Genomic DNA, 20,983 nt, shown 5'->3' with positions numbered 1-20,983 from the left:
TCACCTACGACAAGCCACACTACGTACCTGTAAGCAAGAAAGATATTGAAAACATTCTTGTTGAGCTTAAAACGGATCAGAACGAAAACATTGAATTTACTTATGGTAAAACTATTGTAAAAATCCACTTTAGACCCACCAAAACCTCTCTACATATATAATATTAGTATTATATATTTTATATACATAATACATCTAAATTAAAAATATGGAACACCGACATCTCGACCCTAACCGGTATGTCTCATACTATGTTGATCAAGTGGGTAATGGGTTACCCGGCTATTATGGTTCCCCCACCATGTATGGTTCGGGGATAGGAGGTATATTTCGTAACCTCTTTAGGATGGTTTTACCGTTTATGAAGAGAGGCCTCAGCATAGCCAAACCGCATTTAAAATCAGCAGCAAAAAATATAGTAAGTGAGGTTATAGCCAATGCTATGACCAGAAGGGCGTCACCAGATGTCGAGCGTTAAGAAGGCTCAGGGTTGATGATGTTGTCTCGAAGACCAAAAAAGAGACCTCCGGGTATAAGGCGCAGGCTTGCGCCTAAAAAACGGAGGTTAACGGTTAAAAGAAAATCAGTTAGTCAAAGACGGGGTAAAGTGAGGAGGTCTGGACCAAAAACGGTAAAAAGAATACTCGGAAGTATTTTCTAAAAGAACAAGCACCATGGCTCTTTTACACCGCATGTCCTCTGAAGCTATAAGGACAGAGCTCGATCTTTTCATGGCCCCCTTAACCCAACATTCAGTAGAGAGGTCCAGTTATGTGGAGATAGCCCCACTCTCTGCCATTACAGACAACGGTCCCATAGAGTTTTTCATACCAGACCACGGTGACAACTATCTGGACCTCAACAACACCTTGGTGCATTTGCATCTAAAAGTGACCAAAAGAGATGGTACTGATATTGCAAACGATGCCAAAGTGAGTCTCATTAATTACCCAGTGGCCACCATCTTCTCCCAAGTGGATGTGACTTTGGGGGAACGTCTAATCAGTCAAAGCAGTGCCACATACCCATACCGGGCCATCATGGAGTGTTTACTCAACTACTCTGAAGACACTCTCAAGACCCAATTCAGCGCAGGGCTGTTTAGCAAGGATACTGCAGGAGGCTCCATGGAACTGACAGACCCATCCACCGGTGCAAATAAAGGACTGGAGGCACGGGCTCGCTACTGTGCAGAATCTCGAGAGTTTCATCTGCTAGGCCCTATACACTCTGACATTTTCTTTCAAGAACGTTTACTCTTAAATGCAGTTGATTTAAGACTAAAATTAACCAGGGCCAAGGATGAGTTTTGCCTAATGTCTGCACTGGACGGGGACTTTAGCTTAAAAGTGTCTGTATCTCCGGCAGTTCGTCTGGGTCACTCACAGGCTCTGATGAAAGGAAATGCCCTTTATCCTCTCCAAAGAATTACCATGAAAACCTTTAGCATACCTGTGGGCAGCAGAATCTGCAGTCAAGAAAACCTATTTCTAGGCCCTTTACCGCGATACGTGGTTATAGTTTTGGTTGATCACGCCTCCAATACGGGCACCTTAAATAAAAACCTATTTAATTTTCAACACTTCAATGCAGAGTATGTAGCTCTGTGTCAGGACGGATGTCAGGTCCCTGCTAAAGCTTTCCAACCGCAATTTAATAACAACATATCTGTGCGAGAATTTTACAATCTATTCCTGGCTACCGGGAGGCATCTAAAAGATCTCTCTTTACCTATTGACAGAAATGATTTTGCAGAGGGTTACACAATGTATGCTTTCAATTTATCCCCTGATGATGACACCTCAGGAAATCTTTCGGTGGTGTCCCAAGGTAACCTCAGGCTGGAAATGCGTTTCCGTACACCTTTAGCCTGTACCGTTAGCATGATTGTTTATGTCTGCTCTGATTCAATCTTGGAGGTGAATAGCCGAAGACAGGTTTTAGTAGATTATTATTAAGGATCGTTGAGCAAAGACATGAATACCCAAGAGTTGGAAGGGCTCATGAGCCGACTGATTGGAAAACAATTTTGCGGAGTGTTGGCTTGTGATGAATTACCTATAGAGAAATGGATGGTGCGGCCTGCCATGTTTATTGTCAATACCCATCCTAAACACATGCCGGGTGAACATTGGCTAGCTGTGACATTAGAAGAGGAAGGAGGAAGAAAAATCTCAACTTTTTTTGATTCCTATGGCTTTCCCCCCGGTTTTTCACATTTCCCCAAATCTATTAAAGAATTTCTGACCAAAAACTGCTCAAAGATATACTACAACATCAAACTGAATGAGAAAATGAAAAGGAAGGAAAATGGCGGACGGAAGACAGGGTGGTGTGGCAGGTGCCGCTTCTCATTCGAATGCTGTAATTTTATCTAAACCATCAGGTGTACGCCGATCCCAGCTAAGTAACTCATGCAAAGAGTTAAAGCGCAATTATGTGTTTTATCTCCAGTACTCTGCCATGATTGTCAGTTATGTAGCTGCTCTACTGATAATCTCAGTGGGTCCTTGCTGGGATGACACAATCAGTCTACTACCGGAGAATATCAACACCAAACACATTGGTTCACCGTTCCACGGGAGCGGACAGTACACAGCATACCATAATGTTCTGAATAATGGCCAAGTCTACCTCGCTCCTTATTCTACTGAACCGCTTAGGCGTAACAAACACAAGTCCAACATTTATCGGAAACTGTTAAACTACCTGTTCACTACCCTCCAACATCCCTCCAACATTACCCTCCAACATTCAACATCTACTCACAGACTCCAACCTTGACTTTCTCTGCCTCTCAGAGACATGGCTCCATAAACACTCTCCATATGCTGCCTTGATTGTGCCTGGCTACAATGTTTTCAGGAGAGACTTAGGGAATGTGATTTTGGGAAAGAGGTCATCTTAATGGGAGATTTTAACATTAATTATGAAGACAAGTGTTGTAGGAAAACCCTCAAACGGATCACTAATACCTTTGACCTTACACAGCTAGTTAAAGGGCCAACCAGGGTGACTTGTTGCTCTAAAACACAGATTGATTTGGTGTTCAGTAATAAACCAGAGAGAGTGACTAAATCATTCAATATGGTTACTGGGCTGTCTGATCATAATCTGACACTTATAGCCAGAAAGCTGTCTAAGAGCAGGTTTAACCTCTCTACTGTTAGAAAGCCGGATCAACTCAGAATACCTAAGAGTGAATTAAACTATTTTGAAAAAGCAATTAAGGGAATAAACTGGAATGATCTCTTGTCCTATACAGACGTGGAAGCTGAAAGTCAGGTTTTTCTATCCACAATCCAGACTACAATAAATGGCTTCCTAAAGAAAATCAAATCCAAACCTAGCCAAAAGAGCACTCTTCCTTGGCTAAATGGAGAAATCTGGAAATTGATGAAAGAATGAGATTATGCTCTAAAAATAGCCTTAAAATCTAAATTAGAGCATGACAGACGTAGGTTTACCATGTTGAGAAATAAGGTGATGAAAGAAATCAGACAGGCCAAGGCAAATGTTTTTATTAACATAATTGGTGAAGCAAAGGGAAATTCTAAATTGATATGGGAGAATCTAAAAAAGTTAACAGGGAAAGACCATAGTAACACTGCAAAAAGACTAGAAATCATGGTGAATAACAATCTAACACAGGATGCAGTCGAAATAGCAATAGCCTTCAATTCCTACTTTATTGACTCTGTCAGGGTACTGACACAGAACCCCTCCACTGGTTTCTTGGGCTCAGTGCTAGTGAATGACACTCAACCTTTCTTCATCATAAGGGAGGTTTCTGAGTCAAAGGTGAACAAGGTGATTAGCTCACTAAAGAACTCTAAAGCCAAAGATGTGTTTGGGATGGACTCTACCTTTCTTAAAAACTACAAAGAGTCACTCATTGGCCCCATTACTAAGGTCACCAACACATCTATTGGTCTCGGTGTGTTGGATATGGGATCCAAGGGTATGGAAGTTGGCCATAATAACGGCCATCTTTAAATCAGGCGACCCTGCTAACGTGAGTAACTACAGGCCCATTAGTATACTACCTGTGGTGTCAAAGGTTGTTGAAAAGTGTGTAGCAGAACAACTGATTGCCCACCTCAACAACAGCCCCTTCACATTACACTCCATGCAGTTTGGCTTCAGAGCGAAACACTCCACAGAAATGGCCAACTGCTTTCTTCTGGAAAATGTGAAGTCCAAGATGGACAAAGGGGTGCTGTTGGGGCTGTGTTTCTGGACCTAAGGAAGGCTTTTGATACTGTTAACCATGAGATTCTCATCACAAAATTGTCCAAGTTCAACTTTTCCCCTGATGCCTTGAGATGGATGAAATCATACCTTGAAGGCAGAACTCAGTGTGTCAGAGTGAGCAATGAGCTGTCGCCCACTCGTAGCTATGATGTGGGCGTGCCCCAAGGGTCAATACTGGGGCCCCTCCTGTTCAGCCTGTACATTAATGATCTGCCTTTTGTCTGTACTGGGTCTGAAGTTCAAATGTATGCAGATGATACAGTGATATATGTGCATGCAAAGAGCAAACAACAAGCTGCACAAGAACTCACTACTGTAATGGTCCAGGTTACAAAGTGGCTCAGTGACTCGTGTCTGCATCTCAATGTGAAAAAAACTGTTTGCATGTTCTTCACAAAGAGGGCAACAGATGCTACTGAGCCAGATGTCTATGTGTCAGGGGAGAAGCTCCAGGTGGTATCCGATTTTAAGTACCTTGGCATCATACTTGATTCCAACCTCTCTTTTAAAAAGCATGTGAAAAAGGTAATTCAAATAACCAAATTCAACCTAGCTAATTTCCGATTTATACGAAATTGTTTGACTACAGAGGTAGCAAAACTGTACTTCAAATCTATGATACTCCCCACTTAACATACTGCTTGACTAGTTGGGCCCAAGCTTGCTGTACAACATTAAAACCTATTCAGTCTGTCTACAAACAGGCTCTCAAAGTGCTTGATAGGAAGCCCAATAGCCATCATCATTGTCACATCCTTAGAAAGCATGAGCTCTTGAGTTGGGAAAATCTTGTGCAATACACCGACGCATGTCTTGTATTCAAGATCCTTAATGGCCTGGCTCCCCCTCCACTCAATATTTTTGTTTAACAGAAAACCCAGACATATGGCAGCAGATCCACAAGGTCTGCCATGAGAGGTGACTGTATAGTTCCCCTAAGGAAAAGCACCTTTAGTAAATCTGCATTCTCTGTGAGAGCTTCCCATGTCTGGAATACACTGCCATCAGACACACATAACTGCACCACATATCACACTTTCACAAAATGCTTGAAGACATGGCTAAAGGTCAATCAGATTTGTGAACATGGTCCCTAGCTGTGTGTTGCCGCTCTCCATGTTGTCTGTAGCTTGTGAGGCGTGGAAACACTTTGTTGCTTTTATGAATTTTGTCTTGCTGCTTTTTGTTCTATGTTGCTCTGTCTGTATGCTACGTCTTGCTTGTCCTATGTTGCTCTGTCTGTATGCTATGTCTTGCTTGTTCTATGTTGCTATTGTCTATATTGTAATTGTTTTTAATAACCTGCCCAGGGACTGCGGTTGAAAATTAGCCGGCTGGCTAAAACCGGCACTTTTACTGAAACGTTGATTAATGTGCACTGTCCCTGTAAAAATAAAAATAAACTCAAACAAGTGCAAGATAACCTTTCCACTACATGCGGTCAACACTGTGTATTCTACCTATATGCCAAAGAGCCCGGGGAGTTTCTTTTGAAGATGTTATGTCTCTTTATAAGGATGATTTAAGAAGTAATGATAACGTTGTAGCTTGTTTTGTTAGAAAATATCAAAAGTGTTCAAATGTGTATCCTTTAAGAATGTGTAATCAAGGCGTATGCTCACGCCAAATGTTTCAAGAATGCCACAAATGTTAAATTGCTTATTTTTTCAAATAAAATGTATTGAATTTAATTATAGTCATTCAAAAGTCATTCAAAAGTCTAACCACCCAGAGAGATCGGGATTAGGGAAAGGTCCGGATGCGTTCAGGGGGGTAAATGGGTTATCGTCATTCATTTCATAAGGATGCGAGGGTTTTGGGGCATCTTTAAGCGTGCTGTATCTCGTTGAAGGTTTGTGTTTTAAAGAGTGAATCTGTTGACAAAGCTTATAGTTGGGTACACCTGAGAGGGGAATGTTGAGGATGGCCAGGGCCTTAAGAAACTGAAGCCACCCTGGAGGTCTTCTGTCATCAGCAACCTTGTGGGCAGATGTGGTACTTTTAAGCAAGTCAAGCATATGTGAACCCTTGACAACAGAACCCTGAAGGATAAACTCTCCTTTGTCGTTCCAAGTAGCTGCCCCATTTGAGTCTTTTATCTTGTTCATAATGTAGCTAACATTTTTCCTGTTACGTGCCGGAACATGGGTTAACAAGTCATGCATAACTTTATCTTCAACAGGCATTTGATCTTCAGACGGTAAGCTCACAGGTACAGGCATTACAAGGGCTTGGCTCTCGCTAGGCTCGTCATCTTTTAAAGGGTCCTGTAGGGAAATAGTTAAATGGCCTGTCTCTCTCTCCCCTTGTTTCACCAAGGACAAATACCTTTGCAAGAGGTTTGTGTATTTTTGGACCTTATCATAGGGGTTCAATCCTTTTTGATTCAAAATATCCTTCATGGCCGTATCCAAATCATTTTCCGCTGTTTGTCTGATATTTTCAGGACCCTGCACTTGTTTTTTAAGTCTATCCAACTCTTGTTCTATCCAACTCTCACCAGATACATTTTATTGGCCATCACCCTATGTGTTCAACCACCATGTCTGGCAGCAATAAGGCTGGTGATGAAGGGCACGGCTATACTTAGTAAAGCTAGAATAAAACCGCCAGACTGTTGTATGCTATGTCGTTTCTTTTGAAGACTGACCCTTTTATTGGCAAAGAGTTTGATCACGGTCTTTTGTCTCTTTAATTTTTTCAATTGTGTCAGGGTGAGTGGAATGCGTCCTTTGAGAAGATTCAAAGCACATAGGGATAATATGAGATCTGAAGAACAGTGACCCAAGATGGCCTTCCGTTCATTAGATGTAGCCCCAACTAGGCTTCTCAAGAGGGGCAGGTTTCTTTTTAAACGCAGAGACATAGCGGTTACTTTTTAGGAATGTACGCAGCCGGCCACTCCCACGGGAACAGACCTGTTCGTAGCGTCAGGTGTTCTGGAGTATTTGCTTTTAAATCCACGATTAAATAAGAAAATGGCGCTTTGGTAGCGTCCTCGTAGCTTTCCATAAAGTAGGATTTCCTTCCCGGGTACATCTGCTGAGCTAGAGTGTTTATTTGTAGTTTGTCTCTAGGATTTTTGAACAAAACCATGTAATTGGCGTTCAAACTGATGGTGCGGCTATTTTTACCTTGGTGAAACACATTCTGCACCAAGTAAAGCACGGACAGGTTTCTATGATGAGTATATTGGGTAAACGCCCGGGCAATTTCGGGATGTTCGCTACCTGCAAATAGCATATCGTCCAAAACCAGCAGATTGTTTTTATGAGGAGGTAAAAGTTCATCATCAGACAGGGATTCAGGTATTCATTCAACAAACTTGATTTTTATTGTCTTCAACAATTCATCATACAGAGGTTGATAACAAGAATAACACCACACAACATTATCAGGCTTTTGAGATAACACATGTTCAGAATTCTCTAAAATACTTTTTACAAAACAAGTTCTACCACTATTCGAAGGCCCTGCGATTAAGGCCGAAAATGGTAGTTGCAACCGGAGGTCAAAACCTTCTACAGCAGTCATTATATCTTAAGCTTTAAGACACACTGCGGCATGTAGCATAAGTCAGTAGCCAAAGGGACAATGTGGTCCAGTCAGGCAAAAGCAGTTTCTTGTCATAGACAACCCTGAATCTTTTAGTGAGTGGGGCATTCCTCAGATGGAAGCCCTTTTTTATACCTAACAATCTTTTTGTAGGAGCTCAAAATCTCCAAGTCACTATTCCTGTCATTTAGGAACCCCTCGACCAAGCGTGTGATTGATTCCAAGTTTTTACACGCGGGGCATTTTCATAGTTTTGAGTCACGCCTGACACACTGCGGCATGTAGCATAAGTCAGTAGCCAAAGGGCAATGTGGTCCCATCAGGCAAAAGCAGTCTCTTGTCATAGACTACCCTGAATCTTTTAGTGAGTGGGGCATTCCTCAGATGGAAGCCCTTTTTATCCCTAACAATCTGTTTGTAGGAGCTCAAAATCTCCAAGTCACTATTCCTGTCATTTAGGAACCCCTCGACCAAGCGTGTGATTGATTCCAAGTTTACACGCTGGGCATTTTCATAGTTTTGAGTCACGCCTTTGGCTTTCAACACCACGTGATTCTTTTTAGTCCTAAAAGCATAGCTTTTGGGACCACAGGAGGACCATTCTGTGATATGGTCACCCTCTGCGAGTTCACTCGTTAAGCCACCCAGATAGTTGCTGAGTGGGGGGCTCCAATCCCCCTGTTTGCTTACATAGACCACAGAGTCTGTGTCGTGGTAAAGAACCCGCCTCTGAAGCTGCTCCATGAGCTTGTACAGTTCAAGTCGGCCAAAGGCCGTGGTAAATGCTGCAAGAAACACATTTACATTACCCGGGGGTAGAACCCACTTCTTGTTACGTCGCCATTGCACCAGGGCAATGTCTTGACTCAAGAATGAAAAATGTGAAATTTCGTATTGGTCCGAAAAAACAAATTCCAAAAATTCTTCGGGGTCTTTAATAATCGACGTTGTTAGCATATTACATCTCTGCGATAATTTGCCCCAAAGCGAATTTAAGTACAATTTCGACACATTTCGTTTGGTTTTGTTGACCTCTATTCTGTCATGGTCAAGAAGTATGCCTTCTCTGTTGTGATAGTCTTGAATGTACCTGTCTTTGCTCTCTTGATCTGTGACCGATGCAGGATAGCCTGAAGCCATTTGCTTGCATCTCAAGAAGGTCTTGATGTACTCTTTAAAAAGAGTGTCTGATTTCTTGGAAAAGTTCCATACTTCAAAGATTTTGGCCACCCGATACCCCATCTCTAAAGCCTTAGAGAATTCAACTGTGACCCACACTCCGGTCAGGGCTCTTTCTTGATCTGAGTGATCACATGGGGTTTGTTGTTTGTTTTCACTGCAGGTGCGACAAGGTTTTCCTTGAGGGCCCCTGTAAGGCAACACTGGTATAAACAAACCCCTAGGAGGGTAGACTGTTGCTTTGACTGCTGCTCCAGTTTCAACTTCCACCTGACTGTGCTGCTGCTCCAGTTTCAACTGTTCTGCAACACTGCTGGTCATTTAAACATTTGAACAAATAATCCCACCCGGCAGGAGGGACTGTAGACTTCCTAGTTTTGCTTTCTAGGGAGTTTTTCAGACCAAAATAGTTTTTTGAGGTAAGTCAAAATCAGCTGATGAATAATAAATAAATTTGATTTGATTTGATTTGATCAGATGTTTTGAGGTAAGTCAAAATTGGATAGCATGAGGAACTCATTACATGAGGATAAAGGGATGTAAAATCTACATAGCCTATTGTCTCGTCGGGTTGCGCTACATACCGCAATGTCAAAGCATTGGTACGGCCGCCATACAAGGCCTGTCGGGGTTCCAGGGGTTCTGGGGTGTCATAGCTAGAAAGGAAGGCTTGAACATGAGGATCAGACTTTTTGAGGGCGGTCTGTTTGTGCTCCCACAAAACCACCACTTTTAGATCGTATGTAACCTGTAAAGAATCCAATTTGTCTTGAAACTCTTGGTAAATTTCCCCAAAAGTCTTTTGGGTTAGGACACACATGGTCTGGGGCACAAAGCAAGATTTGCAACCGTGGAAGAAACAACCGTTGTACTCATACACGGTCTCAACCCCGTCAATCTGGGTGTAGCCATCTACATGGTAAGAGCCAAATGCCTTCTCCCCCCGATTCAAAGCATGTTGAATAAAAATGTCTTTATCCTGGGCCATATACTCCAACCATTGAATGGACCCACTAGAGTATGACTTGAATTGGCGTCGGTAGTTGTCAGGCGAGGGGATAGCTATAGAGGATGTCGGCAGATAGTGTGTACGATAGGTTTTCATGCATGCCGATGCAATAGTTGTACAACTCCAGGGGTCAATGCCTGCATCTTTGATGACCTCTTCTCTGAATCTGAGGCATCCTTCACGAAGTATAACCACATCATTGTCACAGTATGATTCCATCTCTTTTTTGAAATCAAAGGTGCCATGTCTTACTGTCTCGTACCACATCATGAATCTCTCACGCTCTTTGGGAGACATTTGATCACACCTGTACATTTCTGGGCTGGGATATGATCCGACATAATGTAGATTCTCCTCAGATGTGAAGAAGTGAGGGAACCAGCCTTTCACAGAGTTTTCAAAACCCAAGGCCTCTGGCATTTGAGCCAATCACATGGGTAAGAAGCTTAAACTGTCAATGTATCTCTGGTTGAAGGCTGGGTCTACAAAACACAAGATTTTACTACCTTGAGCTATGACCCTGGGTGCCACGCCTTGCTGTATCAATGGGTTCAGAAGCAGGTAAGAATCGTATGCTCTAGCATTGTGAGCTATAAACGTGGAGTTTCTGTACTGTGGCTTTCTAAAATGTTTTAGAAAGAGTAGTGCACAATTGGATCCTTCTGCAGACCACTTTTCCCCCTTGAATGCCGTGGTAGATACAAAAATAGGCAAATGATCCCCCGATTGCTGATTTGTCTCAAAATCATAGAACACATATTTCTCTGAATGTTCATCTTCAGCCAAGGGCTGAATATAACACTCGTGTGGCACTTCTTGAACCACTTCAGCGTCTCTGCTTTTCAAAGGCCCTTTACAGATTGGACATGGTATGATTCCACACACATGCGGTTTAAGGCTATCTATTTTAAGGTTGTAATTGCAATGACATTTTGGGCATTTCTTGTTAATGGCACAAATGCTTACAATTTTACATGCCTTAGGGTGCCATGTTTCAATTTTGTGTTTATCGTAACAGTAGGTCGAACGACATGTGCGGTGGCAATCCTCACAGGGTGTCAAGTTTAAGGGTTGCATTGGGCACTCTGCATCCTGACATACTGAACAGTTATAATGGCACGAGTGCCCCCCCTTTCGGGTGTAGCTGGTATGGCAGGATGGACACACATATGGGGCCCCTATGAACGCCGTGATGTTGGTAACAGCGTAGTTCGTTTTGCACATAAAAGTACAGAATCTGAGGATGCGGTTGGGGGGTGTTTTGGAACTTCAAGAGAGCTGCATTAGCTCTACTGTGGTACAAAACCACAATCTTGATAAAAAAGAAAGTTTTCAAATTTGACTATGTCCGAGAAAACCACAGCCTCCTGTATACCGAGACCCACGGATGTTTGGATCTCTCTAGCCTTTTGCAATGCCGTCAGATCCGTACATCCAGGGTTAAGTAAATGCGCTAGGCCTATTGCAAAACATAGCTTATTATTGGGATTGTGAACGTTTATGAGGTAGGCCCTTTTATTGTTTATGATTTCTGACTGCATTAGGCTATCAAGCTTCCTTCTCTGCCCACCACCACCCTGGGGTTGACGTATTATTTGCACTACAAGTTCGAGGGTCCGATCTGCTATGACGGCTAAATTTGACTGAACAAGTCGTTCTAGAAGCGCGATAAATTGTCCAAGATCTGCTTCGCCATTGGGTAAAATAAGAGAGCCTGCATAACACAGTATATCTCCACAAATGTCCAACTGTAAGACATCACGTGGTTCACCATAATCTCTTGCCGTCTCTAACAGATCGTTCAGAGTGTCCACTATCATTACGTAAAACACCGCATAGTCAAGATTCTGATTCACCCATAGCAAATTGAAAAACTGTCGAATCTCTGTATTGTTGAATTTATTCCGGTACACAACCCGGACACGTCTATCAATACCATCTCCCTCCAGATTTATTAGACAATTTTCCAATTCCCCAAAAACATCTTGTGGCGTTTCAGACTCTACGGACCTGGGCGTTACTGGTTGGTCTATCGCTGTTGGGGTGGCAGGGGCCGAAAATGTCTGACTCTCGTTCATCCAATTAATTAAGGTTATGAGGGCTTCGGGAATCTGTGATAACATGTTTTCATCGGGCGTCCCTGACTCGTTTATGCGATTAATCATTTCTAGGAGTTCGGCTGGAATCTGGGATAATATGCTTTCATCGGACGTCCCTGACTCGTTCCTACGTTTAATAACTTCTAGGAGTTCTGGCGGTATCTGTGCTAAGAGGCTTTCAACTGTCTCACCTTGTTCCTGTAGTTCTGCCATTTGGATAATTAAGGATGTGCGTTTTTGGGTATTTCTGGAATGATTGGTGTTACATGTATGATTTTAGCGTCTGTATTTGCGTTTTTTAATCGGTTTGCAGTTTAACATGCGTGGAATTGTTCTATGCCAGAATAACATATTGTCTCTGTACTGTCTCTCAATTAAAAACCCCAGTCGTTTGTATAGCAAAACATTCCTCGATTTCAAAGCCCTGGAAAATAATGTGAAAAACCTTTCTGGTTCTACTGCAGGTACTGATGCCGTAGAATTGACGGGGTCGATAAGGTTGGCCGCATCACAGAATAACTGGTCGTTAACATCTGAAATGTCATTAAAAACAGGTCTATCCTCCGCTTTGGTTGTTTCATCGGGAATGTTTGGTGCGCCAGAATCCCCCAGCTCTAGATGTATGTGTCCGTCTGTGCCGTTTTTCGCCGGGGAGGAGTCTGAAAGAAAATAATACATACAAAAATACGTTATTAAATATAAAAATATGTTAGATACATAAAATGTCAAATACATTTCAGGTATAATACTATAAATTAACAATACAGAGTTAAAATACCTCAGCTTTTTTGGCGCTGGCTGTTCTGACGAATTGTGGATACCGAGGGCTCTAGGCTTTTTTCATCTAGCGTTCCCGATTCTGCAGGGCCTGTCTCCTGGCAGTCTGAAAAAACATTATTTGTCCTTGTTTTAACATATTCTATCAAAAGAGGTATAACTAATAAAAAGACGTATAACTAATAACAAAAATGTATAATGGTCTCATACCGTGTCCTTGGAGCGCCGGCTCGTGAAGCCGCAAGTTCCCTGCCCAGCAGTACTTTTCTGCAGGGGTGGATTCTGAGCAATGTACTAGAGCCCGGGTTGTGCGTTGGCTGTTGGGGTCTGGAATATGTCGTGAGGGGGTGGAGGTTCCCGGGATTCGCGGTGAGTTTGAAAAAAAGTTTGTACAGAATGGGAGAATTGCATCCAAGTCACCAGATGTGTCAGATGTCCATAACGAATCCTTTATCATTCTTGGCTGTATGTCGGCTGTAAATACATAAAATAGCTTTTAAAATAGTACACACTATTTTTTTAATTTTTATATATAAATATTCTTGGGTATGTGTTTAATTATAAGGACTTACAGCGAAAAAATGATGATGGGGACTGACTGCCTGGTTTTTGAGACTGAGAATCCCCCTCATGTTGTTCCAGATCCGTTAAACCTCGTAAAAGCTGCGTAAATGTTTGGGATCCTAACAAACGTTAGACAATATTACCAGTTATACGCTATATATACACTTTTTAACTTATATTGGCATTTGGCCTGAAATACACAAATAACTTGGGTTTAATATTACATTAATATCCCGATAATATTCAAACAAATCTTAAAATATATTTTTCACTTACTCACCTCCAGAAATATCCATTAGGAGAGATTCAATTATTCAGAATATATTTTTTAATCTGTCCGGGCAGCTAAATATTCGGGCCTGTGGGTTTGCGCTAAAGCGGTGCTAACCGTGTTCCCCTAGTGGCCCGAACTTGCTAAAGTACGGAAAGAGTTTGCAGGGAGATATCCTGTATGCAACCCCCTGTATGTTTGGTTTAGAGAACAAAGGCAGTGAATTCAAAGAGACAGTCTGTCAACAAACGGGTTGGTGGGGTACCGGGCGCTGATTAGATATCAGTGTTTAACCCCGGGCGGTCGGCCGATATCTGGACATGCCTTATGCCGGATAGTGCAAACCTTGGTTTCAAACGTTTCTCTACAGATAGAACGCTTGGACCCCTGTTGAACACACACCCTTTGGTTTCTGTAACGCACGCTCACACACACTCCTGCTGCTCCGTCACACGCACACTCACGCACGCCCCCTGATTTTCAATGTCTTTTTCCTTCGCGACAGAGCTGGGTGATGATGTGAAATACATTTTCCCATAGTTAAGGGTGAGATACAGTTTTTAAAATTCCTTTTATTGAATTCCAAAATATTTCGTACAACCTTTAAGACATGTTTGAATTAAGTAACAAATTTGAATAATATTTAAACATGCATCACGCGTGTTTTATGTAAAAAACCTTGGAGGCCTGCAGTTGTACATTATTACAAACTTTAATAACCCGTAATGTTCATAACATACCATTGTAGGAAAAGACTATAAAATAATACATGTTTTTTCAGATATTACAGTTGTCTGCGCCAGACCTTAGCGTGAGAGAAAAGACCGCTTCCCCTTTCGTTAAATGGGTGAGATACATTTTCAAAACCAATGATTTTTTAAACTATTTCTTACAGATAAAGGGTCCGGTTAGCCCTGACCATTATCCGTTTCCAATTCACCATCGTAAAGTCTTTTGCCCGCTCCATCGAAGCTCTGGACGTTTTCACTCCAGGGAAAGATCCGCCTTCAGCTTTGTGGGTCCTGGGTATGTCTCAACGATAACCTCGGCCATCGCCGTAATTGTTCACGATTTTTGAAAAGACTGTCCAGCTTATTCATCAGTGTTCGGAAAATTTGGTAATCGCGCCATTTAAAGCTGAACATTATTTGAAAAAAATTTACATCCTTGCATGCTTTGGAAGATACATATGAACTGACAGTTATCGTCGCATTTGCACTATCAAATTGTTCACATGCTAAAATTGTCACTCTGGAGTCCGGGGTATACGCCATTGAAGCGACTCTTAGGGCCATTAGATCATTTCGTCCGCAGACCTGTTCTTCCAACGCATATCCGGGCAGCCTTGAAGCACTCAGGGTCCGTTCAATTTGACACAGCGCGAGTCTTATTTTAAGCCATTCTCTCATCCTTAGCGCTGGAGAAAACCTCTCGGGTTCTGCCCGATAAAAGGGTTTGGACACGCTGTCTGTGAATATCTTAACCGTAGATTCCTCAGGTTGGAATATGTAAGACGTATGTCCCTCACTTGTACACAAAAATCCTTTAAAACATTCTGGAGCCTCACACAAAACATCCTCCAGGCTTTTGTCATTGGATTCATGACATGAGCTGCAGAGCACCCCGAGAATTGGCCTAGGAGACATATTTTATATGTTTAATATTCGGGTCTTTATTTGAAAAATCGCTTGTTCTGGACATTTATAATGCATATGCCACAGCCAATACCCCAGGACATTCCTGCTTCATCAGATAACAACCATAAGGGCAATAAAACTGGGGGTGGGGGACATACACGTTCCAAAAGTTCAAACACTCAACCCCCCCAGTTCAACCAGACCCCTAGACATCAATCACCATGACTACTTCAAAGGATGCAATATAGATATAAAATAACACACACCCTCTAACACGTGACCACAGGAACAGGATGGCCTGGCCGGAGGCCCATATTTGGACATGTGTACGTCATCATGACACAGGGTCATAAATCAATTACTTTGACCCGTGCCATCTACTTTATTCTCTCTCTCGTGTGCTAACACTTGAGACTTACTTGTGACTTGTAAAACAATGACTTGGTCCCACCTCTGTATATACATGTATGGGATCCCCACATTGTAGCCTGTACATTTAATATATTCACTGATCATGTATTCTACCTTCACAAATAAAGATGCAGTTCAGTTATGAATGTCTTTGAGATTATTTTTCAGTCATATCCAATAACAGGAGTATCAAATTCCAGTCTTTGAATGATGCTGTGTCTGCATGTATGTATTGGAATTATGCACTTCAATAGTGTTTACCAATCTTGTTCCTGGGACATCAATGGTTACACACTAACTATGAAATAGACTAGAAACATGTTATAACTAGTTAATGGCTTATTTGTCATTCATATATATAGAAATATAATTTAAAAAAAACAGTACACTACACTTCCTATGCATCATGTAAATACTCTAAAACCAGTTCATCTCAATATCTAATTTCTTTAATCTGCAATGATCTGATAAACACAGAATTAGTGTAGTATTTAATCAAATGAGACTTAATTTGAACCAGTAGAGAATGTGAAACGCTTTATTTAAAGAAGTTAATTATCCAAGTGTATAAATACATAATACATGCATTATAAATATTATAATTGTTATACAATATTATAAATACAAGTTCAATCTGTACATCAATGCACATCTGGTGTGCATTATAAAAACAGATGACAAAAGAGGTGGCGGTGAGGGAGGAGTAAAAGACAGAAAGGGAAAAAGGTAAGAACAGGGGAGCAGGGAAGACAGAATATAATTAATGAATCACAGTGCTACACTAATATTCTCTGTTCATCACAAGTAGATAATACTGTCTCTAGTGATGTCTCCTAACCAGCCTTGGACTCCCAGTCGGCCCGAAGGTAATCTTAACCTCTCTTGGGTAGGGTGCAGTATTTTCAAGTCCGGATGAAAAGTGTGCCCAAAGTAAACTGCCTGTTACTCAGGACCAGAAGCTAGAATATGCATATAATTGCTAGTATTGGATAGAAAACACTCTAAAGTTTCCAAAACGGTTAAAATAATGTCTGTGAGTTTAACAGAAAACCCGAGGAGAATCCATCCGGAATGTTTTTTTTTGAGCTCAGCACTCATTGATATGGCTGTCTATGAGAAAATCAATGGAATTACCTCCCAGATTGCAGTTCCTTCCACTAGATGTCAACAGTCTTTACAAAGAGTTTCATGCTGGTTTTGGAAAAATGAATCAGAAATTGTAGTTTTTCTAGGTGGCTCTCATTTTGGCTGTAGTGTTTCCAAGTGCGTGGAAGAGAGCGCGTTCTTCTGTATTTTTTTCTACAGGTAAGGACAATAACGATTCTCCGTCTTAAATTTTTTCATTTATGTACGTATTAGGGTACCTAAGGTTTGATTATGAACATAGTTTGACTTGTTTGGAAAAGTTTATTAGTAACGTTTGTGGATTCATTTGTATGCATTTTGATGGAGGGAAAATGGGTGGATTATTGACTGAAGCACGCCAGCTAAACTGAGTTTTTATGTATATAAAGAAGGAAATTATCGAACAAAATGACCATTTGTGATTTATCTGGGACGTTTTGGAGTGCCAACAGAAGAAGATCATCAAAGGTGAGGCATTTATAATAATGCTATTTCTGACTTTCGTGGCGCACCTGCCTGGTTGAAATATGTTTTTCATGCTTTTGTATGCGGGGCGCTGTTCTCAGATAATCGCATGGTGTACTTTCGCTGTTTTGAAATCTGACAAAGCGGCTGGATTAACAAGAAGTTAAGCTTTATTTTGATATATCACACTTGTGATATTACGAAAGTAAAATATTTATAATTCTGTAGTTTGAATTTCACGCTCTGCAATTTCACTGGATGTTGGCCAGGTGGGACGCTACCGTCCCACCTGCCCATAAGAAGTTTTAAGAGCGGGTGAGGTGGCGATGATGGAACTGGGGGTTGGCATCCTCTCTCACATCAAAACATACCTGCAGACAAGAGACAGATGGAGAGTGAGAGAGATCATGTTTAAGCCTTGTGCTTTTTAAAATTCTAACACTGTCAGTCATAATCATCAGGAAGTGAAATGCAAATCTGACCTTGGATCATTAACTCTGGGACAACTACATCAATCTGTATTTCAATATAAAGCATCTCTTTAATAATACTTGACCCAACCAAGTGACCTTTCACCTCTGATTATGCTGTTCCCTCTATGTAGCCAGTTCAGATGTGGGAGGGGTTCACCAACACAACTGATATCACCTAGCAGATTTAGGGAAAAGGAAAGAGAGGGATGAATTGGAGGAAGACTTTTTGAGAAAATAATATAGTTAAAGATACCATGTTCAACAGGAATCTGTGTGTGGCCTCACCTGGTGTCCACACTAAGTGGCTGTACTTTATATTGAAAAACATGCACAGACACACGAGGACAAAAAATATATCATGGTTATAGAAATAATGAAGTGTCTTACTATTCTCCATGATTGGCTGTCTTGCCTATTCTTTGAAGGTGGAAGGAGCCACAGTTATAAACTCAGCAAAAAAATAAACGTCCTCTCACTGTCAACTGCGTTTATTTTCAGCAAACTTAACATGTGTAAATATTTGTATGAAGATGACAAGATTCAACAACTGAGACATAAACTAAACAAGTTCCACAGACATGTGACTAACAAAAATTGAATAATGTGTCCCTGAACAAAGGGGGTGTCAAAATCAAAAGTAACAGTCAGTATCTGGTGTGGCCATCAGCTGCATTAAGTACTGCAGTGCATCTCCTCATAGACTGCACCAGATTTGCCAGTTCTTGCTGTGAGATGTTACCCCCCTCTTCCACCAAGGCATCTGCAAGTTCCCAGACATTTCTGGGGAAATTATCCTAGCCCTCACCCTCCAATCCAACAGGTCCCAGGCGTGCTCAATGGGTTTGAGATCCGGGCTCTTCGCTGGCCATGGCAGAACACTGACATTCTGTCACGTTCGTCGTATGAAGGAGACCAAGGCGCGTACATTCTCTTTATTAAAAGAATGTACACCTAACAAAATAACAAACGAAACGTGAAGCTATACAATATAGTGCTGACAGGCAAATACACATAGACAGGATCCCACACCAGAAAGTGGGAAAAAGGCCTGCCTAAATTTGATCCCCAATCAGAGACATCAATAAACAGCTGTCTCTGATTGGGAACCATATCAGGCCAACATAAATTTAAAAAAAAACCTAGACCTACAAAACCCCTAGACATACAAAACCCTAGACATACAAAAACCCTAGACATACAAAAACCCTAGACATACAAAAAACCCTAGAGTACCTACCCTAGTCACACCCTGACCTAACCAAAATATATAGAATACAGAGATATCTAAAGTCAGGGCGTGAGACATTCTTGTCTTGCAGGAAATCAGAACGAGCAGTATTGCAGTATACAGAACGAGCAGTATTGCTTGTGGCATTGTCATGTTGGAGGGTCATGTCAGGATGAGCCTGCAGGAAAGGTACCACATGAGGGAGGAGAATGTCTTCCTTCTAACGCACAGTGTTGATTGCTGCCCGCATCAGGCGCTAAAAATAGAACTTGGTTGCTAAAAATAGAACTTGGTTCTATTTGTGACGCGCTGCAAGTCCCTCCTCCCCCATCGGTTTTTAGCAGCATATACCCACGCGCCATCTCCTTATTGGTTTTTAGAGGCATATACCCACGTGCCATCTCCTCATTGGTTTTTAGAGGCATATACCCATGTGGGTGATTGAAAGATTAACTTAGTTCTACACTCCAGTCCAATTGATGGTGGTAATGCACCTTAAAGTTGGTTGCCAACCGCCATATAAAGTACAAAGAAGAAGAAGAAGCCTGAAGTGGGAGAGATTACTAGAAAAACTTGGGTAACCCTTTTATCCATGGATTAATTGTCAGAGTAGAGGACCTTGTGCATTTCAGGTAAACATCAAACCAAAGTTTATATCCCAGGACAAATTAGCTAGCAACAGCAAGCAAGGTAGCTAAATTGCCATGAATGTTTAATACTTTTCCACCTGTCCCCAAATTAATATAGTTGGTTCAGAGTTTGTTTTGATATTTCAACCTGCGTGTCCTGATCACATCTGGTGTGGATGGACAAAATCAACATGCGGACGTATGCATGTTACAATCTGACCACACCGCTGGCAAGCGTTGCAAAATAAATGTAGACATGCATGTTATTCAATAATTTCTTCCAAACTGTTTTTTAAATTTTTATAAACAAAAACTTTATTGGGAAAGTATAAACAAAAAACAATGGAGTAGGGTAGGTTTGGTAGAAGAGTAGAGAGTCTCTTGACCAAGACAACAGTATCACTGTCTCTTTGCAGCCTCTCATTGGCATGGATGGCACAGCCCGGATCAGACTTTGAACATGAGATCTTTGGTCCCGTGTTGTGTCCAGAAGGGTCACAGCCACGGTGTTGTAGGGGGAGGCAGTCTACTTGGATCTCTGCGTCATCTTTCGCCTCTTGCGCTTCAGCCTTCAATTTCTTCCAAACTGCTCGCGCGCGTCAACAAGCTGCGTAGCCAGGTTTTGAGCGCCATTCTCGTCATTGTGTGTCAAATAAGCTTGCAGACGAATCAGGACATAAATATGACTGCACATCACATAATTTAACACGTTCATTAGTAGTTATTTCACATCGATTACACTATCACTCGTATTTCATATGCCACAGCGATTCACCGATACCTATGCCATGATGCTGGTAAAGTTGTCTCGCACACCTGCCTGCTGTCACACTTGAGCGCAGACACACATCCCCAAGCTTTGGGACAGTGCTGGTCATACAAAAAAGCAAGCTAGCTGATGGATGCAAACAATGTTCTTCCCCAAAAACATAGCAAACGATATAATCTAAAATCCCCTAATTTATAAAACAGTTATTTGATAAATGATGGTCAGACCCACCTAAGTGAAGCTAAACACAATAAGGATTAGCCACAATAGTGGAATTTGCAGTTCGACTTCAAAATAAAAGCATCTCATTGAAAGTTATGCAAATTAATACAAAAAGTGCTATAATAGAATAGATCATGCTAAACAGAATGTTATATAGATGTAACAAAGTATAATAATTTGTTCATTTGACAAAAATCTGTTGAAATCACACTGTGGATGTATTAGACTTTAGAATTGCATTGGATACCTACGGTACATATTTCACTGTGCAGTCTTACCTATGGATTGTGGATCAATGACACGGGCATCAGTCTAC

The 20,983-nt window shown here is 41.5% G+C and overlaps 1 protein-coding gene across 1 annotated transcript; it reads right to left on the bottom strand.

Annotated features, from left to right (window-relative positions):
• Nucleotides 1–474: 474 nt before the first annotated feature.
• On the bottom strand, nt 475–17,126 carry LOC112220267. The gene is made up of 5 exons (XM_042302039.1): nt 13,446–17,126; nt 13,084–13,347; nt 12,875–12,979; nt 9,496–12,755; nt 475–551 (listed from the first exon to the last, which is right to left on the bottom strand). Exons 4-5 carry the CDS (start codon nt 10,415–10,417, stop codon nt 475–477), a joined length of 999 nt encoding a protein of 332 aa, XP_042157973.1. The 5' UTR covers nt 10,418–12,755; nt 12,875–12,979; nt 13,084–13,347; nt 13,446–17,126.
• Nucleotides 17,127–20,983: the final 3,857 nt, after the last annotated feature.

The sequence above is a fragment of the Oncorhynchus tshawytscha genome, linkage group LG20 (assembly GCF_018296145.1).
Source record: "Oncorhynchus tshawytscha isolate Ot180627B linkage group LG20, Otsh_v2.0, whole genome shotgun sequence".
In the NCBI taxonomy this organism is placed as follows: Eukaryota; Metazoa; Chordata; class Actinopteri; order Salmoniformes; family Salmonidae; genus Oncorhynchus; species Oncorhynchus tshawytscha.
Note: the sequence above shows the minus strand (reverse complement) of the source record. Positions and strands in the feature narration are given on the sequence as shown.

What these genes read in the sequence shown, in the direction of transcription:
- LOC112220267 (XM_042302039.1), bottom strand. Translation starts at nt 10,417, where the DNA reads ATGCCAGAGGCCTTGGGTTTTGAAAACTCTGTGAAAGGCTGGTTCCCT. An exon ending in TCATGTAATGAGTTCCTCAT is followed by an intron (nt 552 to 9,495) that starts GCTATCCAATTT and finishes TCCGTTTTTTAG; the next exon opens with GCGCAAGCCTGCGCCTTATA.